This window comes from Centroberyx affinis, unplaced genomic scaffold (assembly GCF_046629955.1).
Source record: "Centroberyx affinis isolate AG114_WGS23_722 - 3 ecotype Tasmania unplaced genomic scaffold, CSIRO-AGI_Caff_v1 ptg007863l_1, whole genome shotgun sequence".
Lineage (NCBI taxonomy): Eukaryota > Metazoa > Chordata > Actinopteri > Beryciformes > Berycidae > Centroberyx > Centroberyx affinis.
In genome coordinates, this window is record NW_027283945.1 from 1 (window position 1) to 21,836 (window position 21,836).

At 48.3% G+C, this 21,836-nt stretch overlaps 1 protein-coding gene across 1 annotated transcript; it reads left to right on the forward strand.

Moving 5' to 3' along the window:
• The first annotated feature begins 2,700 nt into the window (after positions 1–2,700).
• endog (endonuclease G) lies at positions 2,701–21,574 on the forward strand. The gene is given in 7 exon segments (XM_071514002.1): positions 2,701–2,976; positions 12,593–12,786; positions 15,812–15,953; positions 20,305–20,414; positions 20,518–20,555; positions 20,558–20,598; positions 20,925–21,574. Coding segments are annotated over 7 exon segments (891 nt in total). The 5' UTR covers positions 2,701–2,808; the 3' UTR covers positions 21,123–21,574.
• Positions 21,575–21,836: the final 262 nt, after the last annotated feature.

Here is a 21,836-nt window from a genome sequence, read left to right on the forward strand (position 1 = left end):
TTTACTGACTGACTGGTTTACTGACTGACTGGTTTACTGACTGGTTGTTTACTGACTGACTGGTTTACTGACTGACTGGTTTACTAACTGACTGGTTTACTGACTGACTGGTTTACTGACTGACTGGTTTACTGACTGGTTGTTTACTGACTGACTGGTTTACTGACTGACTGGTTTACTGACTGGTTGTTTACTGACTGACTGGTTTACTGACTGACTGGTTTACCAAATTATTTACTGACTGGTTTCTGGTTTACTGACTGAAGCTCGCTGCTGTTGAACCAAAATCTTCTGGGCTGAACAGGAAGTGACATCATGCCACATCACGCTAAAGGAGGATGTAAGGAAGGATGTAAGGGAACTTCTGAGGCAACATCTAAGGGAATATATAAGGGAACATGTAAAGGATGTAAGGCAACAACTAAAGGAAACATAAGGTAACATCTAATAGAACATCTAAGGTAACATGTTAGAGAACATATAAGAGGGCAGGTAAAGGACCATATTAGAGAACATGTAAGAGAACATGTAGGAGAACATGTAAGGGAACATGTTGGGGAACATATTGGGGAACATGTTGCGGAACATGTAAGGGAACATGTTGCGGAACATGTAAGGGAACATGTTGCGGAACATGTAAGGGAACATGTTGGGGAACATGTAAGGGAACATATTGGGGGACATCCAAGGGAACATGTTGGGGAACATGTAAGGGAACATGTTGGGGGACATCCAAGGGAACATGTTGGGGAACATGTAAGGGAACATGTTGGGGAACATGTAAGGGAACATATTGGGGGACTCCAAGGGAACATGTTGGGGAACATGTAAGGGAACATGTTTGGGAACATATTGGGGAACATGTTGGGGAACATGTAAGGGAATATATTGGGGGACATCCAAGGGAACATGTTGGGGAACATGTAAGGGAACATGTTGGGGAACATGTTAGGGAACATGTAGGAGAACATGTAAGGGAACATGTTTGGGAACATATTGGGGAACATGTTGGGGAACATGTAAGGGAACATATTGGGGGACATCCAAGGGAACATGTTGGGGAACATGTAAGGGAACATGTTGGGGAACATGTTAGGGAACATGTTGGAGAACATGTAAGGGAACATGTTTGGGAACATATTGGGGAACATGTAAGGGAACATATTGGGGGACATCCAAGGGAACATGTTGGGGAACATGTAAGGGAACATGTTGGGGAACATGTTAGGGAACATGTAAGGGAACATATTGGGGAACATGTTGGGGAACATATAAGGGAACATGTTAAGGAACATGTTGGGGAACATGTTCAGGGACATGTTGGGGAACATGTTGGGGGGACATATAAGGGAACATGTTAAGGAACATGTAAGGGAACATGTTGGGGAACATATAAGGGAACATGTTGGGGAACATAAGGGAACATGTTAAGGAACATGTTTGGGAACATGTTGGGGAACATGTAAGGGAACATGTTGAGGAACATGTTGGGGGACATCTAAGGGAACATGTTAAGGAACATGTTTGGGAACATGTTGGGGAACATGTAAGGGAACATGTTGAGGAACATGTTGGGGGACATCTAAGGGAACATGTTAAGGAACATGTTGGGGAACATGTTGGGGAACATGTTAAGGAACATGTAAGGGAACATGCTGGGGAACATATAAGGGAACATGTTGGGGAACATGTTGGGGAACATGTTTGTTCTTGTACTCAAGTGTCTTTTTCTGAGTGAAGTTTGTTTTTGACGCTCTGTGGTTTTACATTTAAAGGTCAAAGGTCAATCTGAAATAAAGACTTGAAATCATTTGTTTCATATTTTAGTCCAAATACACACAAACACACAAATTGATCAATGTCAAGGTTAGGGTATGGGTCGGGGTCGGGGGTCAGGGGTCGGGGTCGGGTATGAAGGGTTGGGGTGTTCAAGTCCAGATGATGTTCAGGTCCAGATGATGTTCAAGTCCAGATGATGTTCAGGTCCAGATGATGTTTATCTGTCAGATTGTCTTCAATTCAGCAGTAATGAAGTTTAATATTTACAAGGAACTTTTCTGGAGAAATGTGAAGATGAAAACATGTTGTCATCTCACATTTTAATGTTCTCTTTACTTGACCGACACAACAGAAGCCTCAGAAAAGTAAATTTGATAATTTTATTCATTTAGTCATATGAAGTTAAGTTAAAAATGTAAATGAGGGATAATGTGCAGCTCGACAGCCTGAAGAACTGATTACCAAAGCAATCGTTTCACATGAAATATTGAATTTAAATGATTTTATGATATTTAAGTAACCGACAAGCTTCTGCCAAAAAAAAAGAATAAATAAATAAATAAAATCCCAGCAGAAGTGAAATCACAGCAACTTAACAAAGTCCGTCATTCGGTAATAACAGATAATAATAATAGAACTGCATATTCACCATAGCTATATAATAACTGAATCGCCCCTTAATATGAAATTTCTTCTTATTATTATAATCTAATATTATTTCTATTGCTATTGTTATTGGCATAAACTGCATCATCAGATGGAAGCAGCAGCAGCTTATTGTCTTTAGTTTAAACTCTGAGTTCATCTTAACATTTTATTTTTTTACATTCTGTATTCCGCTGAAACAAACACAACTAGTCCTCTAGTTTCGTTACGTCATCACCGTGCGCCAGGAACAGCTGATCCGACCAGTAACCTTCTACCTCCATGACCGACATGTGGAAAGTGAAACGATATGAAATCCAGATGTAGAGTCTGTCTGTAGTCTGTTCACACTTTAGATTTCATTTTAATATTTAGATTCGCAGCATGCAGCGGCTGCTGCTGGGCGGCGCGTGCCTGGCGGCGGGCGCCGGGCTCGGAGCTTCTCTCTCCGGCTTCCTGACCGAGCCGCGCCGCGGCGGACCGGAGCGGCTCGGGCTGCTGGCCCGGGTCCCGGTGGTCCCGGTCCCGAGCGTCCAGGCCTCCGAGCTGACGGTAGGAGCTGTGTGTGTGTGTGTGTGTGTGTGTGTGTGTGTGTGTGTGTGTGTGTGTGTGTGTGTGTGTTTGCGCAGGTTCGGAGGATAAAATTTAACTTCAGAACATCAGAACAGTTTAACTGCAGAATTTATTCACATGACGTCATGTGATGTACAAACTTTAATGAAAAATGAAAAGCTGAAATGTTCTCTGTGTGTTAGAGCTCTGTGTGCTAGAGCTCTGTGTGTTAAGGCTCTGTGTGTTAGTGCTCTGTGTGTTAGTGCTCTGTGTGTTAGAGCTCTGTGTGTTAAAGCTCTGTGTGTTAGTGCTCTGTGTGTTAGAGCTCTGTGTGTTAAAGCTCTGTGTGTTAGTGCTCTGTGTGTTAAGGCTCTGTGTGTTAGTGCTCTGTGTGTTAAGGCTCTGTGTGTTAGAGCTCTGTGTGTTAAGGCTCTGTGTGTTAGAGCTCTGTGTGTTAGTGCTCTGTGTGTTAAGGCTCTGTGTGTTAGAGCTCTGTGTGTTGAGGCTCTGTGTGTTAAGGCTCTGTGTATTAGTGCTCTGTGTGTTAGTGCTCTGTGTGTTAGTGCTCTGTGTGTTGAGGCTCTGTGTGTTAAGGCTCTGTGTATTAGTGCTCTGTGTGTTAGAGCTCTGTGTGTTAAGGCTCTGTGTGTTAAGGCTCTGTGTGTTAAGGCTCTGTGTGTTGAGACTCTGTGTATTAGTGCTCTCTGTGTTAGTGCTCTGTGTGTTAAGGTTCTGTGTGTTAAGGCTCTGTGTGTTGAGGCTCTGTGTGTTAGTGCTCTCTGTGTGTTGAGGTTCTGTGTGTTAGTGCTCTGTGTGTTGAGGCTCTGTGTGTTAGTGCTCTGTGTGTTGAGGCTCTGTGTGTTGAGGCTCTGTGTGTTAGTGCTCCGTGTGTTGAGGCTCTGTGTGTTAGTGCTCTGTGTGTTGAGGCTCTGTGTGTTGAGGCTCTGTGTGTTAGTGCTCTGTGTGTTGAGGCTCTGTGTGTTGAGGCTCTGTGTGTTAGTGCTCTGTGTGTTAAGGCTCTGTGTGTTGAGGCTCTGTGTGTTGAGGCTCTGTGTGTTAGTGGTCTGTGTGTTTGTGCTCTGTGTGTTAGGGCTCTGTGTGTTAAGTCTGTGTGTTAGGGCTCTGTGTGTTGACGCTCTGTGTGTTAGTGCTCTGTGTGTTAGTGCTCTGTGTGTTGAGGCTCTGTGTGTTAGGGCTCTGTGTGTTGAGGCTCTGTGTGTTAGTGCTCTGTGTGTTAAGGCTCTGTGTGTTGAGGCTCTGTGTGTTAAGGCTCTGTGTGTTACTGCTCTGTGTGTTACTGCTCTGTGTGTTAGTGCTCTGTGTTGAGGCTCTGTGTTAAGGCTCTGTGTGTTAGAGCTCTGTGTGTTAAGGCTCTGTGTGTTAGTGCTCTGTGTGTTAGTGCTCTGTGTGTTGAGGCTCTGTGTTAGTGCTCTGTGTGTTAAGGCTCTGTGTGTTAAGGCTCTGTGTGTTAGTGCTCTGTGTGTTGAGGCTCTGTGTTAGTGCTCTGTGTGTTAAGGCTCTGTGTGTTAAGGCTCTGTGTGTTAGTGCTCTGTGTGTTAGTGCTCTGTGTGTTAAGGCTCTGTGTGTTAAGGCTCTGTGTGTTAAGGCTCTGTGTGTTGAGGCTCTGTGTGTTAGTGCTTTCCTCAACAGTGTGTTAGGGCTCTGTGTGTTAAGGCTTTGTGTGTTAGTGCTCTGTGTGTTAAGGCTCTGTGAGTTAGGGCTCTGTGTGTTAAGGCTCTTTGTGTTAGTGGTCTGTGTGTTAGTGCTCTGTGTGTTAGTTCTCTGTGTGTTAGAGCTCTGTGTGTTAAGGCTCTGTGTGTTAGTGCTCTGTGTGTTAAGGCTTTGTGTGTTAGTGCTCTGTGTGTTAAGGCTCTGTGTGTTAGTGCTCTGTGTGTTAGTTCTCTGTGTGTTAGAGCTCTGTGTGTTAAGGCTCTGTGTTGAGGCTCTGTGTGTTAAGACTCTGTGTGTTAGTGCTCTGTGTGTTAGAGCTCTGTTCGTTAGTGTTCTGTGTGTTAGAGCTCTGTGTGTTAAGGCTCTGTGTGTTAAGGCTCTGTGTGTTAAGGCTCTGTGTGTTACTGCTCTGTGTGTTAGTGCTCTGTGTTGAGGCTCTGTGTTAAGGCTCTGTGTGTTAGGGCTCTGTGTGTTGACGCTCTGTGTGTTAGTGCTCTGTGTGTTAGTGCTCTGTGTGTTGAGGCTCTGTGTTAGTGCTCTGTGTGTTAAGGCTCTGTGTGTTAAGGCTCTGTGTTAGTGCTCTGTGTGTTGAGGCTCTGTGTTAGTGCTCTGTGTGTTAAGGCTCTGTGTGTTAAGGCTCTGTGTGTTAGTGCTCTGTGTGTTAAGGCTCTGTGTGTTAAGGCTCTGTGTGTTAGAGCTCTATGTTAGAGCTCTGTGTGTTAGTGCTCTGTGTTAAGGCTCTGTGTGTTAGTGCTCTGTGTGTTGAGGATCTGTGTTAAGGCTCTGTGTGTTACTGCTCTGTGTGTTAAGGCTCTGTGTGTTAGTGCTCTGTGTGTTAGTGCTCTGTGTGTTAGAGCTCTGTCTGTTAAGGCTCTGTGTGTTAAGGCTCTTTGTGTTAGTGGTCTGTGTGTTTGTGCTCTGTGTTTTAGGGCTCTGTGTGTTAGTGTTCTGTGTGTTAGTGCTCTGTGTTAAGGCTCTATGTGTTAGGGCTCTGTGTGTTAGTGCTCTGTGTGTTAGAGCTCTGTGTGTTAAGGCTCTGTGTGTTAGTGCTCTGTGTGTTAGTGCTCTGTGTGTTGAGGCTCTGTGTTAGTGCTCTGTGTGTTAGTGCTCTGTGTGTTAGAGCTCTGTGTGTTAAGGCTCTGTGTGTTAAGGCTCTTTGTGTTAGTGCTCTGTGTGTTAGTGCTTTGTGTGTTAGTGCTCTGTGTGTTGAGGCTCTGTGTGTTAGTGTTCTGTGTGTTAAGGCTCTGTGTGTTAGTGCTCTGTGTGTTAAGGCTCTGTGTGTTAAGGCTCTGTGTGTTGAGGCTCTGTGTGTTAAGGCTCTGTGTGTTGAGGCTCTGTGTGTTAGTGCTTTCCTCAACAGTGTGTTAGGGCTCTGTGTGTTAAGGCTCTGTGAGTTAGGGCTCTGTGTGTTAAGGCTCTTTGTGTTAGTGGTCTGTGTGTTAGTGCTCTGTGTTTTAGGGCTCTGTGTGTTAGGGCTCTGTGTGTTAGTGTTCTGTGTGTTAGTGCTCTGTGTTAAGGCTCTATGTGTTAGGGCTCTGTATGTTAGTGCTCTGTGTTAAGTCTCTATGTGTTAGTGCTCTGTGTGTTAGTGCTCTGTGTGTTGAGGCTCTGTGTTAGTGCTCTGTGTGTTAAGGCTCTGTGTGTTAAGGCTCTGTGTGTTAGTGCTCTGTGTGTTAGTGCTCTGTGTGTTAAGGCTCTGTGTGTTAAGGCTCTGTGTGTTAAGGCTCTGTGTGTTGAGGCTCTGTGTGTTAGTGCTTTCCTCAACAGTGTGTTAGGGCTCTGTGTGTTAAGGCTTTGTGTGTTAGTGCTCTGTGTGTTGAGGCTCTGTGTGTTAGTGTTCTGTGTGTTAAGGCTCTGTGTGTTAGTGCTCTGTGTGTTAAGGCTCTGTGTGTTAAGGCTCTGTGTGTTAGTGCTCTGTGTGTTAAGGCTCTGTGTGTTAAGGCTCTGTGTGTTAAGGCTCTGTGTGTTGAGGCTCTGTGTGTTAAGGCTCTGTGTGTTGAGGCTCTGTGTGTTAGTGCTTTCCTCAACAGTGTGTTAGGGCTCTGTGTGTTAAGGCTCTGTGAGTTAGGGCTCTGTGTGTTAAGGCTCTTTGTGTTAGTGGTCTGTGTGTTAGTGCTCTGTGTTTTAGGGCTCTGTGTGTTAGGGCTCTGTGTGTTAGTGTTCTGTGTGTTAGTGCTCTGTGTTAAGGCTCTATGTGTTAGGGCTCTGTGTGTTAGTGCTCTGTGTTAAGTCTCTATGTGTTAGTGCTCTGTGTGTTAGTGCTCTGTGTGTTGAGGCTCTGTGTGTTAGTGCTCTGTGTGTTAAGGCTCTGTGTGTTAGTGCCCTGTGTGTTAAGGCTCTGTGTGTTAAGGCTCTGTGTTAGTGCTCTGTGTGTTAAGGCTCTGTGTGTTAAGGCTCTGTGTGTTAGTGCTCTGTGTGTTAGTGCTCTGTGTGTTAAGGCTCTGTGTGTTAAGGCTCTGTGTGTTAAGGCTCTGTGTGTTGAGGCTCTGTGTGTTAGTGCTTTCCTCAACAGTGTGTTAGGGCTCTGTGTGTTAAGGCTTTGTGTGTTAGTGCTCTGTGTGTTGAGGCTCTGTGTGTTAGTGTTCTGTGTGTTAAGGCTCTGTGTGTTAGTGCTCTGTGTGTTAAGGCTCTGTGTGTTAAGGCTCTGTGTGTTAGTGCTCTGTGTGTTAAGGCTCTGTGTGTTAAGGCTCTGTGTGTTAAGGCTCTGTGTGTTGAGGCTCTGTGTGTTAAGGCTCTGTGTGTTGAGGCTCTGTGTGTTAGTGCTTTCCTCAACAGTGTGTTAGGGCTCTGTGTGTTAAGGCTCTGTGAGTTAGGGCTCTGTGTGTTAAGGCTCTTTGTGTTAGTGGTCTGTGTGTTAGTGCTCTGTGTTTTAGGGCTCTGTGTGTTAGGGCTCTGTGTGTTAGTGTTCTGTGTGTTAGTGCTCTGTGTTAAGGCTCTATGTGTTAGGGCTCTGTGTGTTAGTGCTCTGTGTTAAGTCTCTATGTGTTAGTGCTCTGTGTGTTAGTGCTCTGTGTGTTGAGGCTCTGTGTGTTAGTGCTCTGTGTGTTAAGGCTCTGTGTGTTAGTGCCCTGTGTGTTAAGGCTCTGTGTGTTAAGGCTCTGTGTGTTAAGGCTCTGTGTGTTAAGGCTCTGTGTGTTAAGGCTCTGTGTGTTGAGGCTCTGTGTGTTAAGGCTCTGTGTGTTGAGGCTCTGTGTGTTAGTGCTTTCCTCAACAGTGTGTTAGGGCTCTGTGTGTTAAGGCTCTGTGAGTTAGGGCTCTGTGTGTTAAGGCTCTTTGTGTTAGTGGTCTGTGTGTTAGTGCTCTGTGTTTTAGGGCTCTGTGTGTTAGGGCTCTGTGTGTTAGTGTTCTGTGTGTTAGTGCTCTGTGTTAAGGCTCTATGTGTTAGGGCTCTGTGTGTTAGTGCTCTGTGTTAAGTCTCTATGTGTTAGTGCTCTGTGTGTTAGTGCTCTGTGTGTTGAGGCTCTGTGTGTTAGTGCTCTGTGTGTTAAGGCTCTGTGTGTTAGTGCCCTGTGTGTTAAGGCTCTGTGTGTTAAGGCTCTGTGTTAGTGCTCTGTGTGTTAAGGCTCTGTGTGTTAAGGCTCTGTGTGTTAGTGCTCTGTGTGTTAGTGCTCTGTGTGTTAAGGCTCTGTGTGTTAAGGCTCTGTGTGTTAAGGCTCTGTGTGTTGAGGCTCTGTGTGTTAGTGCTTTCCTCAACAGTGTGTTAGGGCTCTGTGTGTTAAGGCTTTGTGTGTTAGTGCTCTGTGTGTTGAGGCTCTGTGTGTTAGTGTTCTGTGTGTTAAGGCTCTGTGTGTTAGTGCTCTGTGTGTTAAGGCTCTGTGTGTTAAGGCTCTGTGTGTTAGTGCTCTGTGTGTTAAGGCTCTGTGTGTTAAGGCTCTGTGTGTTAAGGCTCTGTGTGTTGAGGCTCTGTGTGTTAAGGCTCTGTGTGTTGAGGCTCTGTGTGTTAGTGCTTTCCTCAACAGTGTGTTAGGGCTCTGTGTGTTAAGGCTCTGTGAGTTAGGGCTCTGTGTGTTAAGGCTCTTTGTGTTAGTGGTCTGTGTGTTAGTGCTCTGTGTTTTAGGGCTCTGTGTGTTAGGGCTCTGTGTGTTAGTGTTCTGTGTGTTAGTGCTCTGTGTTAAGGCTCTATGTGTTAGGGCTCTGTGTGTTAGTGCTCTGTGTTAAGTCTCTATGTGTTAGTGCTCTGTGTGTTAGTGCTCTGTGTGTTGAGGCTCTGTGTGTTAGTGCTCTGTGTGTTAAGGCTCTGTGTGTTAGTGCCCTGTGTGTTAAGGCTCTGTGTGTTAAGGCTCTGTGTGTTAAGGCTCTGTGTGTTAAGGCTCTGTGTGTTAAGGCTCTGTGTGTTGAGGCTCTGTGTGTTAAGGCTCTGTGTGTTGAGGCTCTGTGTGTTAGTGCTTTCCTCAACAGTGTGTTAGGGCTCTGTGTGTTAAGGCTCTGTGAGTTAGGGCTCTGTGTGTTAAGGCTCTTTGTGTTAGTGGTCTGTGTGTTAGTGCTCTGTGTTTTAGGGCTCTGTGTGTTAGGGCTCTGTGTGTTAGTGTTCTGTGTGTTAGTGCTCTGTGTTAAGGCTCTATGTGTTAGGGCTCTGTGTGTTAGTGCTCTGTGTTAAGTCTCTATGTGTTAGTGCTCTGTGTGTTAGTGCTCTGTGTGTTGAGGCTCTGTGTGTTAGTGCTCTGTGTGTTAAGGCTCTGTGTGTTAGTGCCCTGTGTGTTAAGGCTCTGTGTGTTAAGGCTCTGTGTTAGTGCTCTGTGTGTTAAGGCTCTGTGTGTTAAGGCTCTGTGTGTTAGTGCTCTGTGTGTTAGTGCTCTGTGTGTTAAGGCTCTGTGTGTTAAGGCTCTGTGTGTTAAGGCTCTGTGTGTTGAGGCTCTGTGTGTTAGTGCTTTCCTCAACAGTGTGTTAGGGCTCTGTGTGTTAAGGCTTTGTGTGTTAGTGCTCTGTGTGTTGAGGCTCTGTGTGTTAGTGTTCTGTGTGTTAAGGCTCTGTGTGTTAGTGCTCTGTGTGTTAAGGCTCTGTGTGTTAAGGCTCTGTGTGTTAGTGCTCTGTGTGTTAAGGCTCTGTGTGTTAAGGCTCTGTGTGTTAAGGCTCTGTGTGTTGAGGCTCTGTGTGTTAAGGCTCTGTGTGTTGAGGCTCTGTGTGTTAGTGCTTTCCTCAACAGTGTGTTAGGGCTCTGTGTGTTAAGGCTCTGTGAGTTAGGGCTCTGTGTGTTAAGGCTCTTTGTGTTAGTGGTCTGTGTGTTAGTGCTCTGTGTTTTAGGGCTCTGTGTGTTAGGGCTCTGTGTGTTAGTGTTCTGTGTGTTAGTGCTCTGTGTTAAGGCTCTATGTGTTAGGGCTCTGTGTGTTAGTGCTCTGTGTTAAGTCTCTATGTGTTAGTGCTCTGTGTGTTAGTGCTCTGTGTTAAGGCTCTATGTGTTAAGGCTCTGTGTGTTAGAGCTCTGTGTGTTAAGGCTCTGTGTGTTAAGGCTCTGTGTGTTAAGGCTCTGTGTGTTAAGGCTCTGTGTGTTAGTGCTCTGTGTGTTAAGGCTCTGTTGTTGAGGTCTGAGAGGTTCTGGGTGGGGGGTCCAGTGAGTTTTGAGGTGTTCTGTGTGATGCGGTGAGTTTGTTCTGTCTGTGGCAGTTTGCATGGTGAAGAAACAGGCTGAGCAGTAGAGTCAGAGGAGCTGGATGATGCTTCTGTACAGTAGTGACAGAAGGTGAGACAGGAAGCTCTTAGTTTCCTTAAGGCAGAAAGTCTTTGGCTGTTTATGGTCCAGAGTGAGTCTGAGATATCTGAAGGAGTTAACCGGTTCAACAGTTTCATTATTGATGCATGTGGAGATTTGGACTGATGTGGACTGGATGTGGACTGATGTGACCATTTCCTTTGTCTTGGTGACATTTAGCTGAAGATAGTTCTCTGTTCTCTGTGCAGCAGTGTGTGAAGTGGGATCTGTGCTGGTGTCTGTAACTGAGTCACTGTCTCTGAGCAGAGCCAGAATGGCTCATCAGAGTATCTGAACCATGTGGTGATGGGTGAGGGGCTGGTGCAGTCACTGGTGTAGAGTGTACAGGAAGTGGCTCAGCACAGTACAGGAAGTGGCTCAGCACAGTACAGGAAGTGGCTCAGCACAGTGTCTACAGGAAATGGCTCAGCACAGTACAGGAAGTGGCTCAGCACAGTACAGGAAAAGGCTCAGCACAGTACAGGAAGTGGCTCAGCACAGTACAGGAAGTGGCTCAGCACAGTACAGGAAGTGGCTCAGCTTACTGTACCCACTCTGACAGCTGTGAACCCAGCGGATGAGGAGTGGAGAGAAGTCAGTGTGGTTCTGTCAGTGTGGTTCTGTCAGTGTTCTGTCAGTGTTCTGTCAGTGTTCTGTCAGTGTGGTTCTGTCAGTGTGGTTCTGTCAGTGTGTTTCTGTCAGTGTTCTGTCAGTGTGGTTCTGTCAGTGTTCTGTCAGTGTGGTTCTGTCAGTGTGTTTCTGTCAGTGTTCTGTCAGTGTGGTTCTGTCAGTGTTCTGTCAGTGTGGTTCTGTCAGTGTGGTTCTGTCAGTGTTCTGTCAGTGTTCTGTCAGTGTGGTTCTGTCAGTGTGGTTCTGTCAGTATGGTTCTGTCAGTGTTCTGTCAGTGTGGTTCTGTCAGTGTTCTGTCAGTGTGGTTCTGTCAGTATGGTTCTGTCAGTGTTCTGTCAGTGTGGTTTTGTCAGTGTGTTTCTGTCAGTGTTCTGTCAGTGTTTCTGTCAGTGTTCTGTCAGTGTGTTTCTGTCAGTGTTCTGTCAGTGTGGTTCTGTCAGTGTGTTTCTGTCAGTGTTCTGTCAGTGTGGTTCTGTCAGTGTTCTGTCAGTGTGGTTCTGTCAGTGTGTTCTGTCAGTGTTCTGTCAGTGTGGTTCTGTCAGTGTTCTGTCAGTGTGGTTCTGTCAGTGTGTTTCTGTCAGTGTTCTGTCAGTGTGGTTCTGTCAGTGTTCTGTCAGTATGGTTCTGTCAGTGTTCTGTCAGTGTGGTTCTGTCAGTGTGGTTCTGTCAGTATGGTTCTGTCAGTGTTCTGTCAGTGTGGTTCTGTCAGTGTTCTGTCAGTATGGTTCTGTCAGTATGGTTCTGTCAGTGTTCTGTCAGTGTGGTTCTGTCAGTGTTCTGTCAGTGTGGTTCTGTCAGTATGGTTCTGTCAGTGTTCTGTCAGTGTGTTTCTGTCAGTGTTCTGTCAGTGTGGTTCTGTCAGTATGGTTCTGTCAGTGTTCTGTCAGTGTGGTTCTGTCAGTGTTCTGTCAGTGTGGTTCTGTCAGTATGGTTCTGTCAGTGTGGTTCTGTCAGTGTTCTGTCAGTATGGTTCTGTCAGTGTTCTGTCAGTGTGGTTCTGTCAGTGTTCTGTCAGTGTTCTGTCAGTGTGGTTCTGTCAGTGTTCTGTCAGTATGGTTCTGTCAGTGTTCTGTCAGTGTGGTTCTGTCAGTGTTCTGTCAGTGTTCTGTCAGTGTGGTTCTGTCAGTGTTCTGTCAGTGTTCTGTCAGTGTTCTGTCAGTGTGGTTCTGTCAGTGTTCTGTCAGTGTTCTGTCAGTGTGGTTCTGTCAGTGTTCTGTCAGTGTTCTGTCAGTGTGGTTCTGTCAGTGTGGTTCTGTCAGTATGGTTCTGTCAGTGTTCTGTCAGTGTTCTGTCAGTGTGGTTCTGTCAGTGTGTTTCTGTCAGTGTTCTGTCAGTGTGGTTCTGTCAGTATGGTTCTGTCAGTGTTCTGTCAGTGTGGTTCTGTCAGTCCTGTATGGATCAGCTGCTGTTAGCTAACATGTTGCTGCTGCTTCTTCTTCTTTGGTGCGACAGGATCACATTGCATTGTGGTATACAGGAGAAAATGTGGGTACATCGTCTGTTCACTACAATTTGCAGTGCATTGTGGGTATTTTATAGTGAACTATGTAGTGAATCAAATGAACCGTTGAGATGGCGGCAGGGTTCTGCAGTGAGCGTGTTAAATATCCCATGATGCCTTGCTCTCAGGTGCACCCGGGTGGGTCCGGAGCGGTGATGAAGTACGGCTTCCCCTCATTGGCCAACATCAAGACCAGAGAGTCTTACGTCACTTCCTACGACCCCCGCACTCGCACGGCATCCTGGGTAATAGAGCAGCTAAGCCCCGCCTCCCTGACCGGACCCTCTGACAGGAAGTACTGCGACTTCAAAGAAGATGACAGGTAAGAAGGAGGAGGAGGAGAAGGAGGAGAAAGGAGGAGAAAGGAGGAGGAGGAGGAGGAGGAGGAGGAGGAGGAGGAGGAGGAGGAGGAGGAGGAGGAGGAGGAGGAGAAGGAGGAGGAGAAATAAACAGCTGACAAGAAGACAGGCAAACAGCAACATGCCAAACACACAGCAGAGCAAAATACTTTTCCTGTAAATGAATTCACAAATATTACACATTGTGTTCCTGTAGACAGCTGTGTTCAGTCTGCTTTCACGGCTGAATCGGTCTGGTGATGAAGGGTGGCTCTGGGCCCTGGGCCCTGGGCTCTGGGCCCTGGGCCCTGGGCCCTGGGCTCTGGGCTCTGGGCTCTGGGCTCTGGGCTCTGGGCTCTAGGCTCTGGGCTCTGGGCCCTGGGCCCTGGGCCCTGGGCCCTGGGCTCTGGGCTCTGGGCTCTGGGCTCTGGGCTCTGGGCCCTGGGCTCTGGGCTCTGGGCTCTGGGCCCTGGGCTCTGGGCTCTGGGCCAGTGAGAAAGCTAGATTTTAGCTAGTATTATAGCACAATCATATTCAACAGCAACTTAGGTAGCGCTACATATTATCTGCACAAATATGTAAATGCCCCCCCCCATGAGGACATGTGGAATATTTAGCAAAATTAACGTTAGTAAGCTGAGCAAAACGTAAGGTGAGCTCACTGGTGAGACAGACTGAAAGTACAATGCACTGGATTTTGAAACCAGCTTAGTCAGCAACTTAACTGACATGTTCAGACTTCAGGCTCCAACCAGCACAGTCTGATGTGGGGAGGGAGAGAGGGAGAGAGGGAGAGAGGGAGAGAGGGAGAGAAGGAGAGAGGGAGAGAAGGAGAGAGGGAGAGCGGGAGAGAGGGAGAGAGGGAGAGAAGGAGAGAGGGAGAGAGGGAGAGAAGGAGAGAAGGAGAGACTGAAGCAGAGGGAGAGGAGAGAGGGAGAGAGGGAGAGACTGAAACAGGGAGAGAAGGAGAGAGGGAGAGAAGGAGAGAAGGAGAGACTGAAGCAGAGGGAGAGAAGGAGAGAGGGAGAGACTGAAACAGGGAGAGAAGGAGAGAGGGAGAGAAGGAGAGAAGGAGAGACTGAAGCAGAGGGAGAGAAGGAGAGAGGGAGAGAGGGAGAGACTGAAGCAGAGGGAGAGAGGGAGAGAGGGAGAGACTGAAGCAGAGGGAGAGAGGGAGAGAAGGAGAGACTGAAACAGAGGGAGAGAAGGAGAGAGGGAGAGACTGAAGCAGAGGAAGAGAAGGAGAGAAGGAGAGACTGAAGCAGAGGGAGAGAAGGAGAGAGGGAGAGAGGGAGAGACTGAAGCAGAGGGAGAGAAGGAGAGAGGGAGAGAAGGAGAGACTGAAGCGGAGGGAGAGAAGGAGAGACTGAAGCGGAGGGAGAGAAGGAGAGAGGGAGAGAAGGAGAGACTGAAGCGGAGGGAGAGAAGGAGAGACTGAAGCGGAGGGAGAGAAGGAGAGACTGAAGCGGAGGGAGAGAAGGAGAGAGGGAGAGACTGAAGCGGAGGGAGAGAAGGAGCTGCTCCCGCCTGGATAAACCAAAAGCTTTTCACCCTGAAGTCTCTGGAGTCTCTGAAGTCTCTGAAGTCCCTGAAGTCCCTGAAGTCTCTGAAGTCTCTGAAGTCCCTGAAGTCCCTGAAGTCTCTGAAGTCCCTGAAGTCTCTGAAGTCCCTGGAGTCTCTGGAGTCTCTGGAGTCCCTGAGGTCTCTGAAGTCTCTGGAGTCTCTGGAGTCTCTGAAGTCTCTGGAGTCTCTGAAGTCTCTGGAGTCTCTGGAGTCTCTGGAGTCTCTGAAGTCTCTGGAGTCTCTGGAGTCTCTGAAGTCTCTGGAGTCTCTGGAGTCTCTGGAGTCTCTGAAGTCTCTGAAGTCTCTGGAGTCTCTGGAGTCTCTGGAGTCTCTGGAGTCTCTGAAGTCTCTGGAGTCTCTGGAGTCTCTGGAGTCTCTGGAGTCTCTGGAGTCTCTGAAGTCTCTCGGGGGAAACCAGCGCTGCAGTCGAAGGCTTCATGTGTTTCTGCAGTCGATCGCTCTGCTTCTTTCACTGGGATTTGAAAGAAGGAAATTTGTTTCATTTCATCAGAGGATGGACATCAGGGACAGACAGACAGACAGGTCAACAGACAGACAGACAGACAGACAGGTCAACAGACAGACAGACAGACAGGTCAACAGACAGACAGACAGACAGACAGGTCAACAGACAGACAGACAGGTCAACAGACAGACAGACAGACAGGTCAACAGACAGACAGACAGACAGACAGGTCAACAGACAGACAGACAGACAGACAGACAGACAGGTCAACAGACAGACAGACAGACAGACAGACAGATGTTCAGACAGGTCAACAGACAGACAGGTCAACAGACAGCAGACAGACAGACAGGTCAACAGACAGACAGACAGACAGACAGGTCAACAGACAGACAACAGACAGACAGACAGACAGACAGGTCAACAGACAGACAGACAGGTCAACAGACAGACAACAGACAGACAGACAGACAGGTCAACAGACAGACAACAGACAGACAGGTCAACAGACAGACAGACAGGTCAACAGACAGACAGACAGACAGACAGTTCAACAGACAGACAGACAGGCAGACAGACAGACAGACAGACAGGCAGACAGACAGACAGGTCAACAGACAGTTGATAGAACCAAGGAGGTTCTATGGTAGAACCAAAGGGGTTCTATGGTAGAACGTCGGCTCCCTCCTGAGATAACTCCGCCCACTTCACATCTGGTGTCAGAAGAACTTCCCCTGGAAAGTAAATCACAGATTTGCCTTCCAGGGGCTTTAAAGCTTTTCATCGAAACTGAGGAGGAAAAAATCTATTATAAATAACCTTCTGTTTTAGAATAACATGGAAATAATAATATTGATAATATTGATAATATTGATAATATTGATATGAATTGTTCTTCATCATGTAGCAGCTGAATAAAGTGCTGCTTCAGCTGGTTTTATTGATCACCTGACGATCTGATCGATGTGATTGGCCGGCAGCGTCCACGTTTACCACCGAGCGACCAATAAGGACTTCAGGGGGAGTGGCTTCGACCGAGGACACCTGGCTGCAGCAGCCAATCACAAGTGGAGCCAGAAAGCCATGGAGGAAACCTTCTACCTGAGCAATGTAGCTCCACAGGTACACACACACACACACACACACACACACACACACACACACACACACACACACACACACAAACATACATATACACACACTGTTACACACACGCACACACACACACACACACACACACACACACACACACACACACACATACACACACTGTTACACACACACACACACACACACACACACACACACTGTTACACACGCACACACACCGTTACACACACTGTTACACACACACACACACACACACACACACACACTGTTACACACACGCACACACACACACACACACACACACACACACACACTAGTACACACACACACACACACACACACTGTTACACACACACACACACACAGTGATGGGCAGACTGTTGTGACTCGTGTTCAAACAGCTATGTGGCGTCAGAGAGTCAGAGGGTCAGAGGTCAGAGAGTCAGAGGGTCAGAGGTCAGAGAGTCAGAGGGTCAGAGGTCAGAGAGTCAGAGGGTCAGAGAGTCAGAGGGTCAGAGGTCAGAGAGTCAGAGGGTCAGAGAGTCAGATGGTCAGAGAGTCAGAGGGTCAGAGGTCAGAGAGTCAGAGGGTCAGAGAGTCAGAGGGTCACAGGTCAGAGTTCAGAGGGTCAGAGAGTCAGAGGGTCAGAGAGTAAGAGGTCAGAGAGTCAGAGGGTCAGATGGTCAGAGAGTCAGAGGGTCTGAGGTCAGAGAGTCAGAGGTCAGAGGGTAGAGGGTCAGAGGGTCAGAGAGTAAGAGGTCAGAGAGTCAGAGGGTCAGAGAGTCAGAGGGTCAGATGGTCAGAGAGTCAGAGGGTCTGAGGTCAGAGAGTCAGAGGTCAGAGGGTCAGAGAGTCAGAGGGTCAGAGGGTCAGAGAGTCAGAGGTCAGAGAGTTAGAGGGTCAGAGAGTCAGAGGGTCAGAGGTCAGAGTCAGAGGGTCAGATGGTCAGAGGGTCTGAGGTCAGAGGGTCAGTGGGTCAGAGGGTCAGAGAGTCAGTGGATCAGAGGGTCAGAGGTCAGTGGGTCAGAGAGTCAGTGGATCAGAGGGTCAGTGGGTCAGAGGGTCAGTGGGTCAGAGAGTCAGTGGATCAGAGGGTCAGAGGTCAGAGGGTCAGTGGGTCAGAGAGTCAGTGGATCAGAGGGTCAGAGGTCAGAGGGTCAGTGGGTCAGAGGGTCAGAGAGTCAGTGGATCAGAGGGTCAGAGGTCAGTGGGTCAGAGAGTCAGTGGATCAGAGGGTCAGTGGGTCAGAGGGTCAGTGGGTCAGAGAGTCAGTGGATCAGAGGGTCAGAGGTCAGAGGGTCAGTGGGTCAGAGAGTCAGTGGATCAGAGGGTCAGAGGTCAGAGGGTCAGTGGGTCAGAGAGTCAGTGGATCAGAGGGTCAGTGGGTCAGAGGGTCAGTGGGTCAGAGAGTCAGTGGATCAGAGGGTCAGTGGGTCAGAGAGTCAGTGGATCAGAGGGTCAGTGGGTCAGAGAGTCAGAGAGTCAGTGGATCAGAGGGTCAGTGGGTCAGAGGGTCAGTGGGTCAGAGATTCAGAGAGTCAGAGAGTCAGTGGATCAGAGGGTCAGTGGGTCAGAGTCAGTGGATCAGAGGGTCAGTGGGTCAGAGGGTCAGTGGGTCAGAGATTCAGAGAGTCAGAGAGTCAGTGGATCAGAGGGTCAGAGTCAGTGGATCAGAGGGTCAGTGGGTCAGAGTCAGTGGATCAGAGGGTCAGTGGATCAGAGGGTCAGTGGATCAGAGGGTCAGTGGGTCAGAGTCAGTGGATCAGAGGGTCAGTGGATCAGAGAGTCAGTGGATCAGAGGGTCAGAGGGTCAGTGGGTCAGAGGGTCAGAGAGTCAGTGGATCAGAGGGTCAGAGGTCAGTGGGTCAGAGAGTCAGTGGATCAGAGGGTCAGTGGGTCAGAGGGTCAGTGGGTCAGAGAGTCAGTGGATCAGAGGGTCAGAGGTCAGAGGGTCAGTGGGTCAGAGAGTCAGTGGATCAGAGGGTCAGAGGTCAGAGGGTCAGTGGGTCAGAGGGTCAGAGAGTCAGTGGATCAGAGGGTCAGAGGTCAGTGGGTCAGAGAGTCAGTGGATCAGAGGGTCAGTGGGTCAGAGGGTCAGTGGGTCAGAGAGTCAGTGGATCAGAGGGTCAGAGGTCAGAGGGTCAGTGGGTCAGAGAGTCAGTGGATCAGAGGGTCAGAGGTCAGAGGGTCAGTGGGTCAGAGAGTCAGTGGATCAGAGGGTCAGTGGGTCAGAGGGTCAGTGGGTCAGAGAGTCAGTGGATCAGAGGGTCAGTGGGTCAGAGAGTCAGTGGATCAGAGGGTCAGTGGGTCAGAGAGTCAGAGAGTCAGTGGATCAGAGGGTCAGTGGGTCAGAGGGTCAGTGGGTCAGAGATTCAGAGAGTCAGAGAGTCAGTGGATCAGAGGGTCAGTGGGTCAGAGTCAGTGGATCAGAGGGTCAGTGGGTCAGAGGGTCAGTGGGTCAGAGATTCAGAGAGTCAGAGAGTCAGTGGATCAGAGGGTCAGAGTCAGTGGATCAGAGGGTCAGTGGGTCAGAGTCAGTGGATCAGAGGGTCAGTGGATCAGAGGGTCAGTGGATCAGAGGGTCAGTGGGTCAGAGTCAGTGGATCAGAGGGTCAGTGGATCAGAGAGTCAGTGGATCAGAGGGTCAGAGGTCAGAGGGTCAGTGGGTCAGAGGGTCAGAGAGTCAGTGGATCAGAGGGTCAGAGGTCAGTGGGTCAGAGAGTCAGTGGATCAGAGGGTCAGTGGGTCAGAGGGTCAGTGGGTCAGAGAGTCAGTGGATCAGAGGGTCAGAGGTCAGAGGGTCAGTGGGTCAGAGAGTCAGTGGATCAGATTGTCAGAGGTCAGAGGGTCAGTGGGTCAGAGAGTCAGTGGATCAGAGGGTCAGTGGGTCAGAGAGTCAGAGAGTCAGTGGATCAGAGGGTCAGTGGGTCAGAGGGTCAGTGGGTCAGAGATTCAGAGAGTCAGAGAGTCAGTGGATCAGAGGGTCAGTGGGTCAGAGTCAGTGGATCAGAGGGTCAGTGGGTCAGAGGGTCAGTGGGTCAGAGATTCAGAGAGTCAGAGAGTCAGTGGATCAGAGGGTCAGTGGGTCAGAGTCAGTGGATCAGAGGGTCAGTGGGTCAGAGGGTCAGTGGATCAGAGGGTCAGTGGGTCAGAGTCAGTGGATCAGAGGGTCAGTGGATCAGAGGGTCAGTGGATCAGAGGGTCAGTGGGTCAGAGTCAGTGGATCAGAGGGTCAGTGGATCAGAGGGTCAGTGGATCAGAGGGTCAGAGCGCTGAGTCAGCTGATTCAAACGAAGCTTCATTATGTCAAGTTGTTTGGAAACATGTGGAAGTTCAGGTGATCGGACTCCAGGGGCTCGAGCCTGAAGTGAACCTGTGTCAAATTTATGGCAACTACTGATCTCGAATCAGTTGTCTTAGGCTCATACGAACTGACTGAGTCAACGGGTTTTGGCTGATCTGCAGTCAGTTATTCCAGGTTTCCTGCAGATCAGCTGATCTGCCTTCCCGCTAATATTTACAATAAAAACAAATAAAAATGTCCAGATGTTGTCAGTTTTCATGAAGGAGACGAGAGTCATTTTCTCTGATATTCACAGAGATTTATTTGATTTGGAGAAATGGAGGAAGAAAGAGACCAAAGTTACAAACAAATACAAATTGTTTTCTTGAATAAAAAAATTCTGATAACACTCTGAATTTTCTATTCCATACTACTTTTATACACAAATGTTTATTTCATACACAAATGAAGTTTACAGTATTTCATACACAAATTAAGATATAATCATATAAATGCCTTCTTATGTCTATAAAGTCTACAAATAGAACATAAATATTGTATATAAGATGCTACTGTCACAGCCCACATACATGATATCATGAAAATGATTAAAATACATGTGAAGGCTCCATATTCTGCATAACTTCAGGTCTGTTTATTTCAGGATATTTTAGACTCTTAAATGAAAACATATCTCCGCCTGGTGGATCAGAGTACAGACCATCAGGCTCAGTCCGTCCTGCAAGACCAAACCGCTGAATCATCACAGCTGCTGTTTATACACAGAGTTCACCAGCAGAGTTCACCAGCAGAGTTCACCAGCAGAGTTCACCAGCAGAGTTCACCAGCAGAGTTCACCAGCAGAGTTCACCAGCAGAGTTCACCAGCAGTCTGCAGAGTTTAGAGCTTTCAGAAACAGTGAATCATTTTCCAAAGCAATTGGTTCAAAGCTTCAGAAAGCCTCGTTTCTCCCATCACTACACCCCCCCCCCCCCCCCCCCCTCTCTCTCTCTCTCTCACCCCCCCCCCCCCCCCCCTCCTCTCTCTCTCTCTCTCACCCCCCCCCCCCCTCCCCCTCAGGACCCTCACCTGAACCAGAACTCCTGGAACAATCTGGAGAAGCTCTGCCGCTCTCTGACCAGACACTACCTCAACGTGTTCGTCTGCACCGGACCACTCTACCTGCCCAGGTAACACACACACACACACACACACACACACACACACACACACACACACACACACTCACACACACACAGGTAACCCCCCCCCACCTGTCTGTGTGTGTTGCAGACAGGAGGCTGATGGGAAGCTCTATGTTCGGTATCAGGTTTTGGTCGCAACCATGTTGCCGTGCCAACACACTTCTTCAAGGTGAGGGTCTGTCTGTCTGCCTGTCTGCCTGTCTGCCTGTCTGCCTGTCTGTCTGCCTGTCTGCCTGTCTGCCTGTCTGTCTGTCTGCCTGTCTGTCTGTCTGTCTGTCTGTCTGCCTGTCTGCCTGTCTGTCTGTCTGCCTGTCTGCCTGTCTGTCTGTCTGTCTGTCTGTCTGTCTGTCTGTCTCTCTCTCTGTTGCCTGTCTGTCTCTCTGCCTGTCTGTCTCTCTGCCTGTCTGTCTCTCTGCTGACAGCATGTTCTGAGGACTTTACATGTTAAACACCATGAGCTTCTCACTGCACCTTTAATACTCTTCTCTCCTTCAGGTGGTGATTCTGGAGCGAGCGGGTGGCGGAGGGGTGGAGCTAAGGTCGTACGTCTTACCGAACGCACCCGTCGATGAAAAGATTCCTCTGGAACGCTTCCTGGTTCCCATAGAAACCATCGAGAGAGCGTCAGGACTGCTGTTCGTTCCCAACATCATGAAGAGAGCCAACAGCCTGCAGGCCATCACCGCTAAATAAACTACAACACCCAGAGACTGAGCCGCTAAATAAACTACAACACCCAGAGACTGAGCCGCTAAATAAACTACAACACCCAGAGACTGAGCCGCTAAATAAACTACAACACCCAGAGACAGAGAGAGCTCGTTAGCGGAGTCTGTCTGATTAACAGAGAAGCTCTGACTGTTAGTAAAGTCAAATCTGTTCGGTTCAGCTGGGGAACGTTTGATCTGTCGACTCTGGATCTTCTGCTGTCATCACAATCATTTTACTAATGAGGTCTAATTAAAGGAATAGTTCACCCAAAAATGAAAATTCAGTCATCATCTCCTCTCCCCATGCTGATGGAAAGTCAGCTGAAGTTTCTCAGTCCACAGAACAGTCCTGGAGCTTCACAGCAAAACATTCTCCTGAACAACCCAAGCTGCTGGGGATTTGTTTAAAACGTAAAAAAACAACTGAAAAAAACAAAAAAATGGCTCCAAAAAGCTCGTCCGGTGTAACCGAGTCTCCGGAAGCCCAGAGATCCCAAGCTGACCTGAACAGACGTCATTTACACCTTTTCTTTAGCCGAAACCTTCACTGTAGCCGCTGAGCTCAAAGCCTCGTTCAGGTTAGCCTGAACCTGGTCTGAAGTGGAGCACGAGCTGGAAGTTCACTAGTGCTGAACCGGTCCCAGACGTAACACTAATATAACAATATAAAAACGTATGGTGCAATGTAGCAAATTAC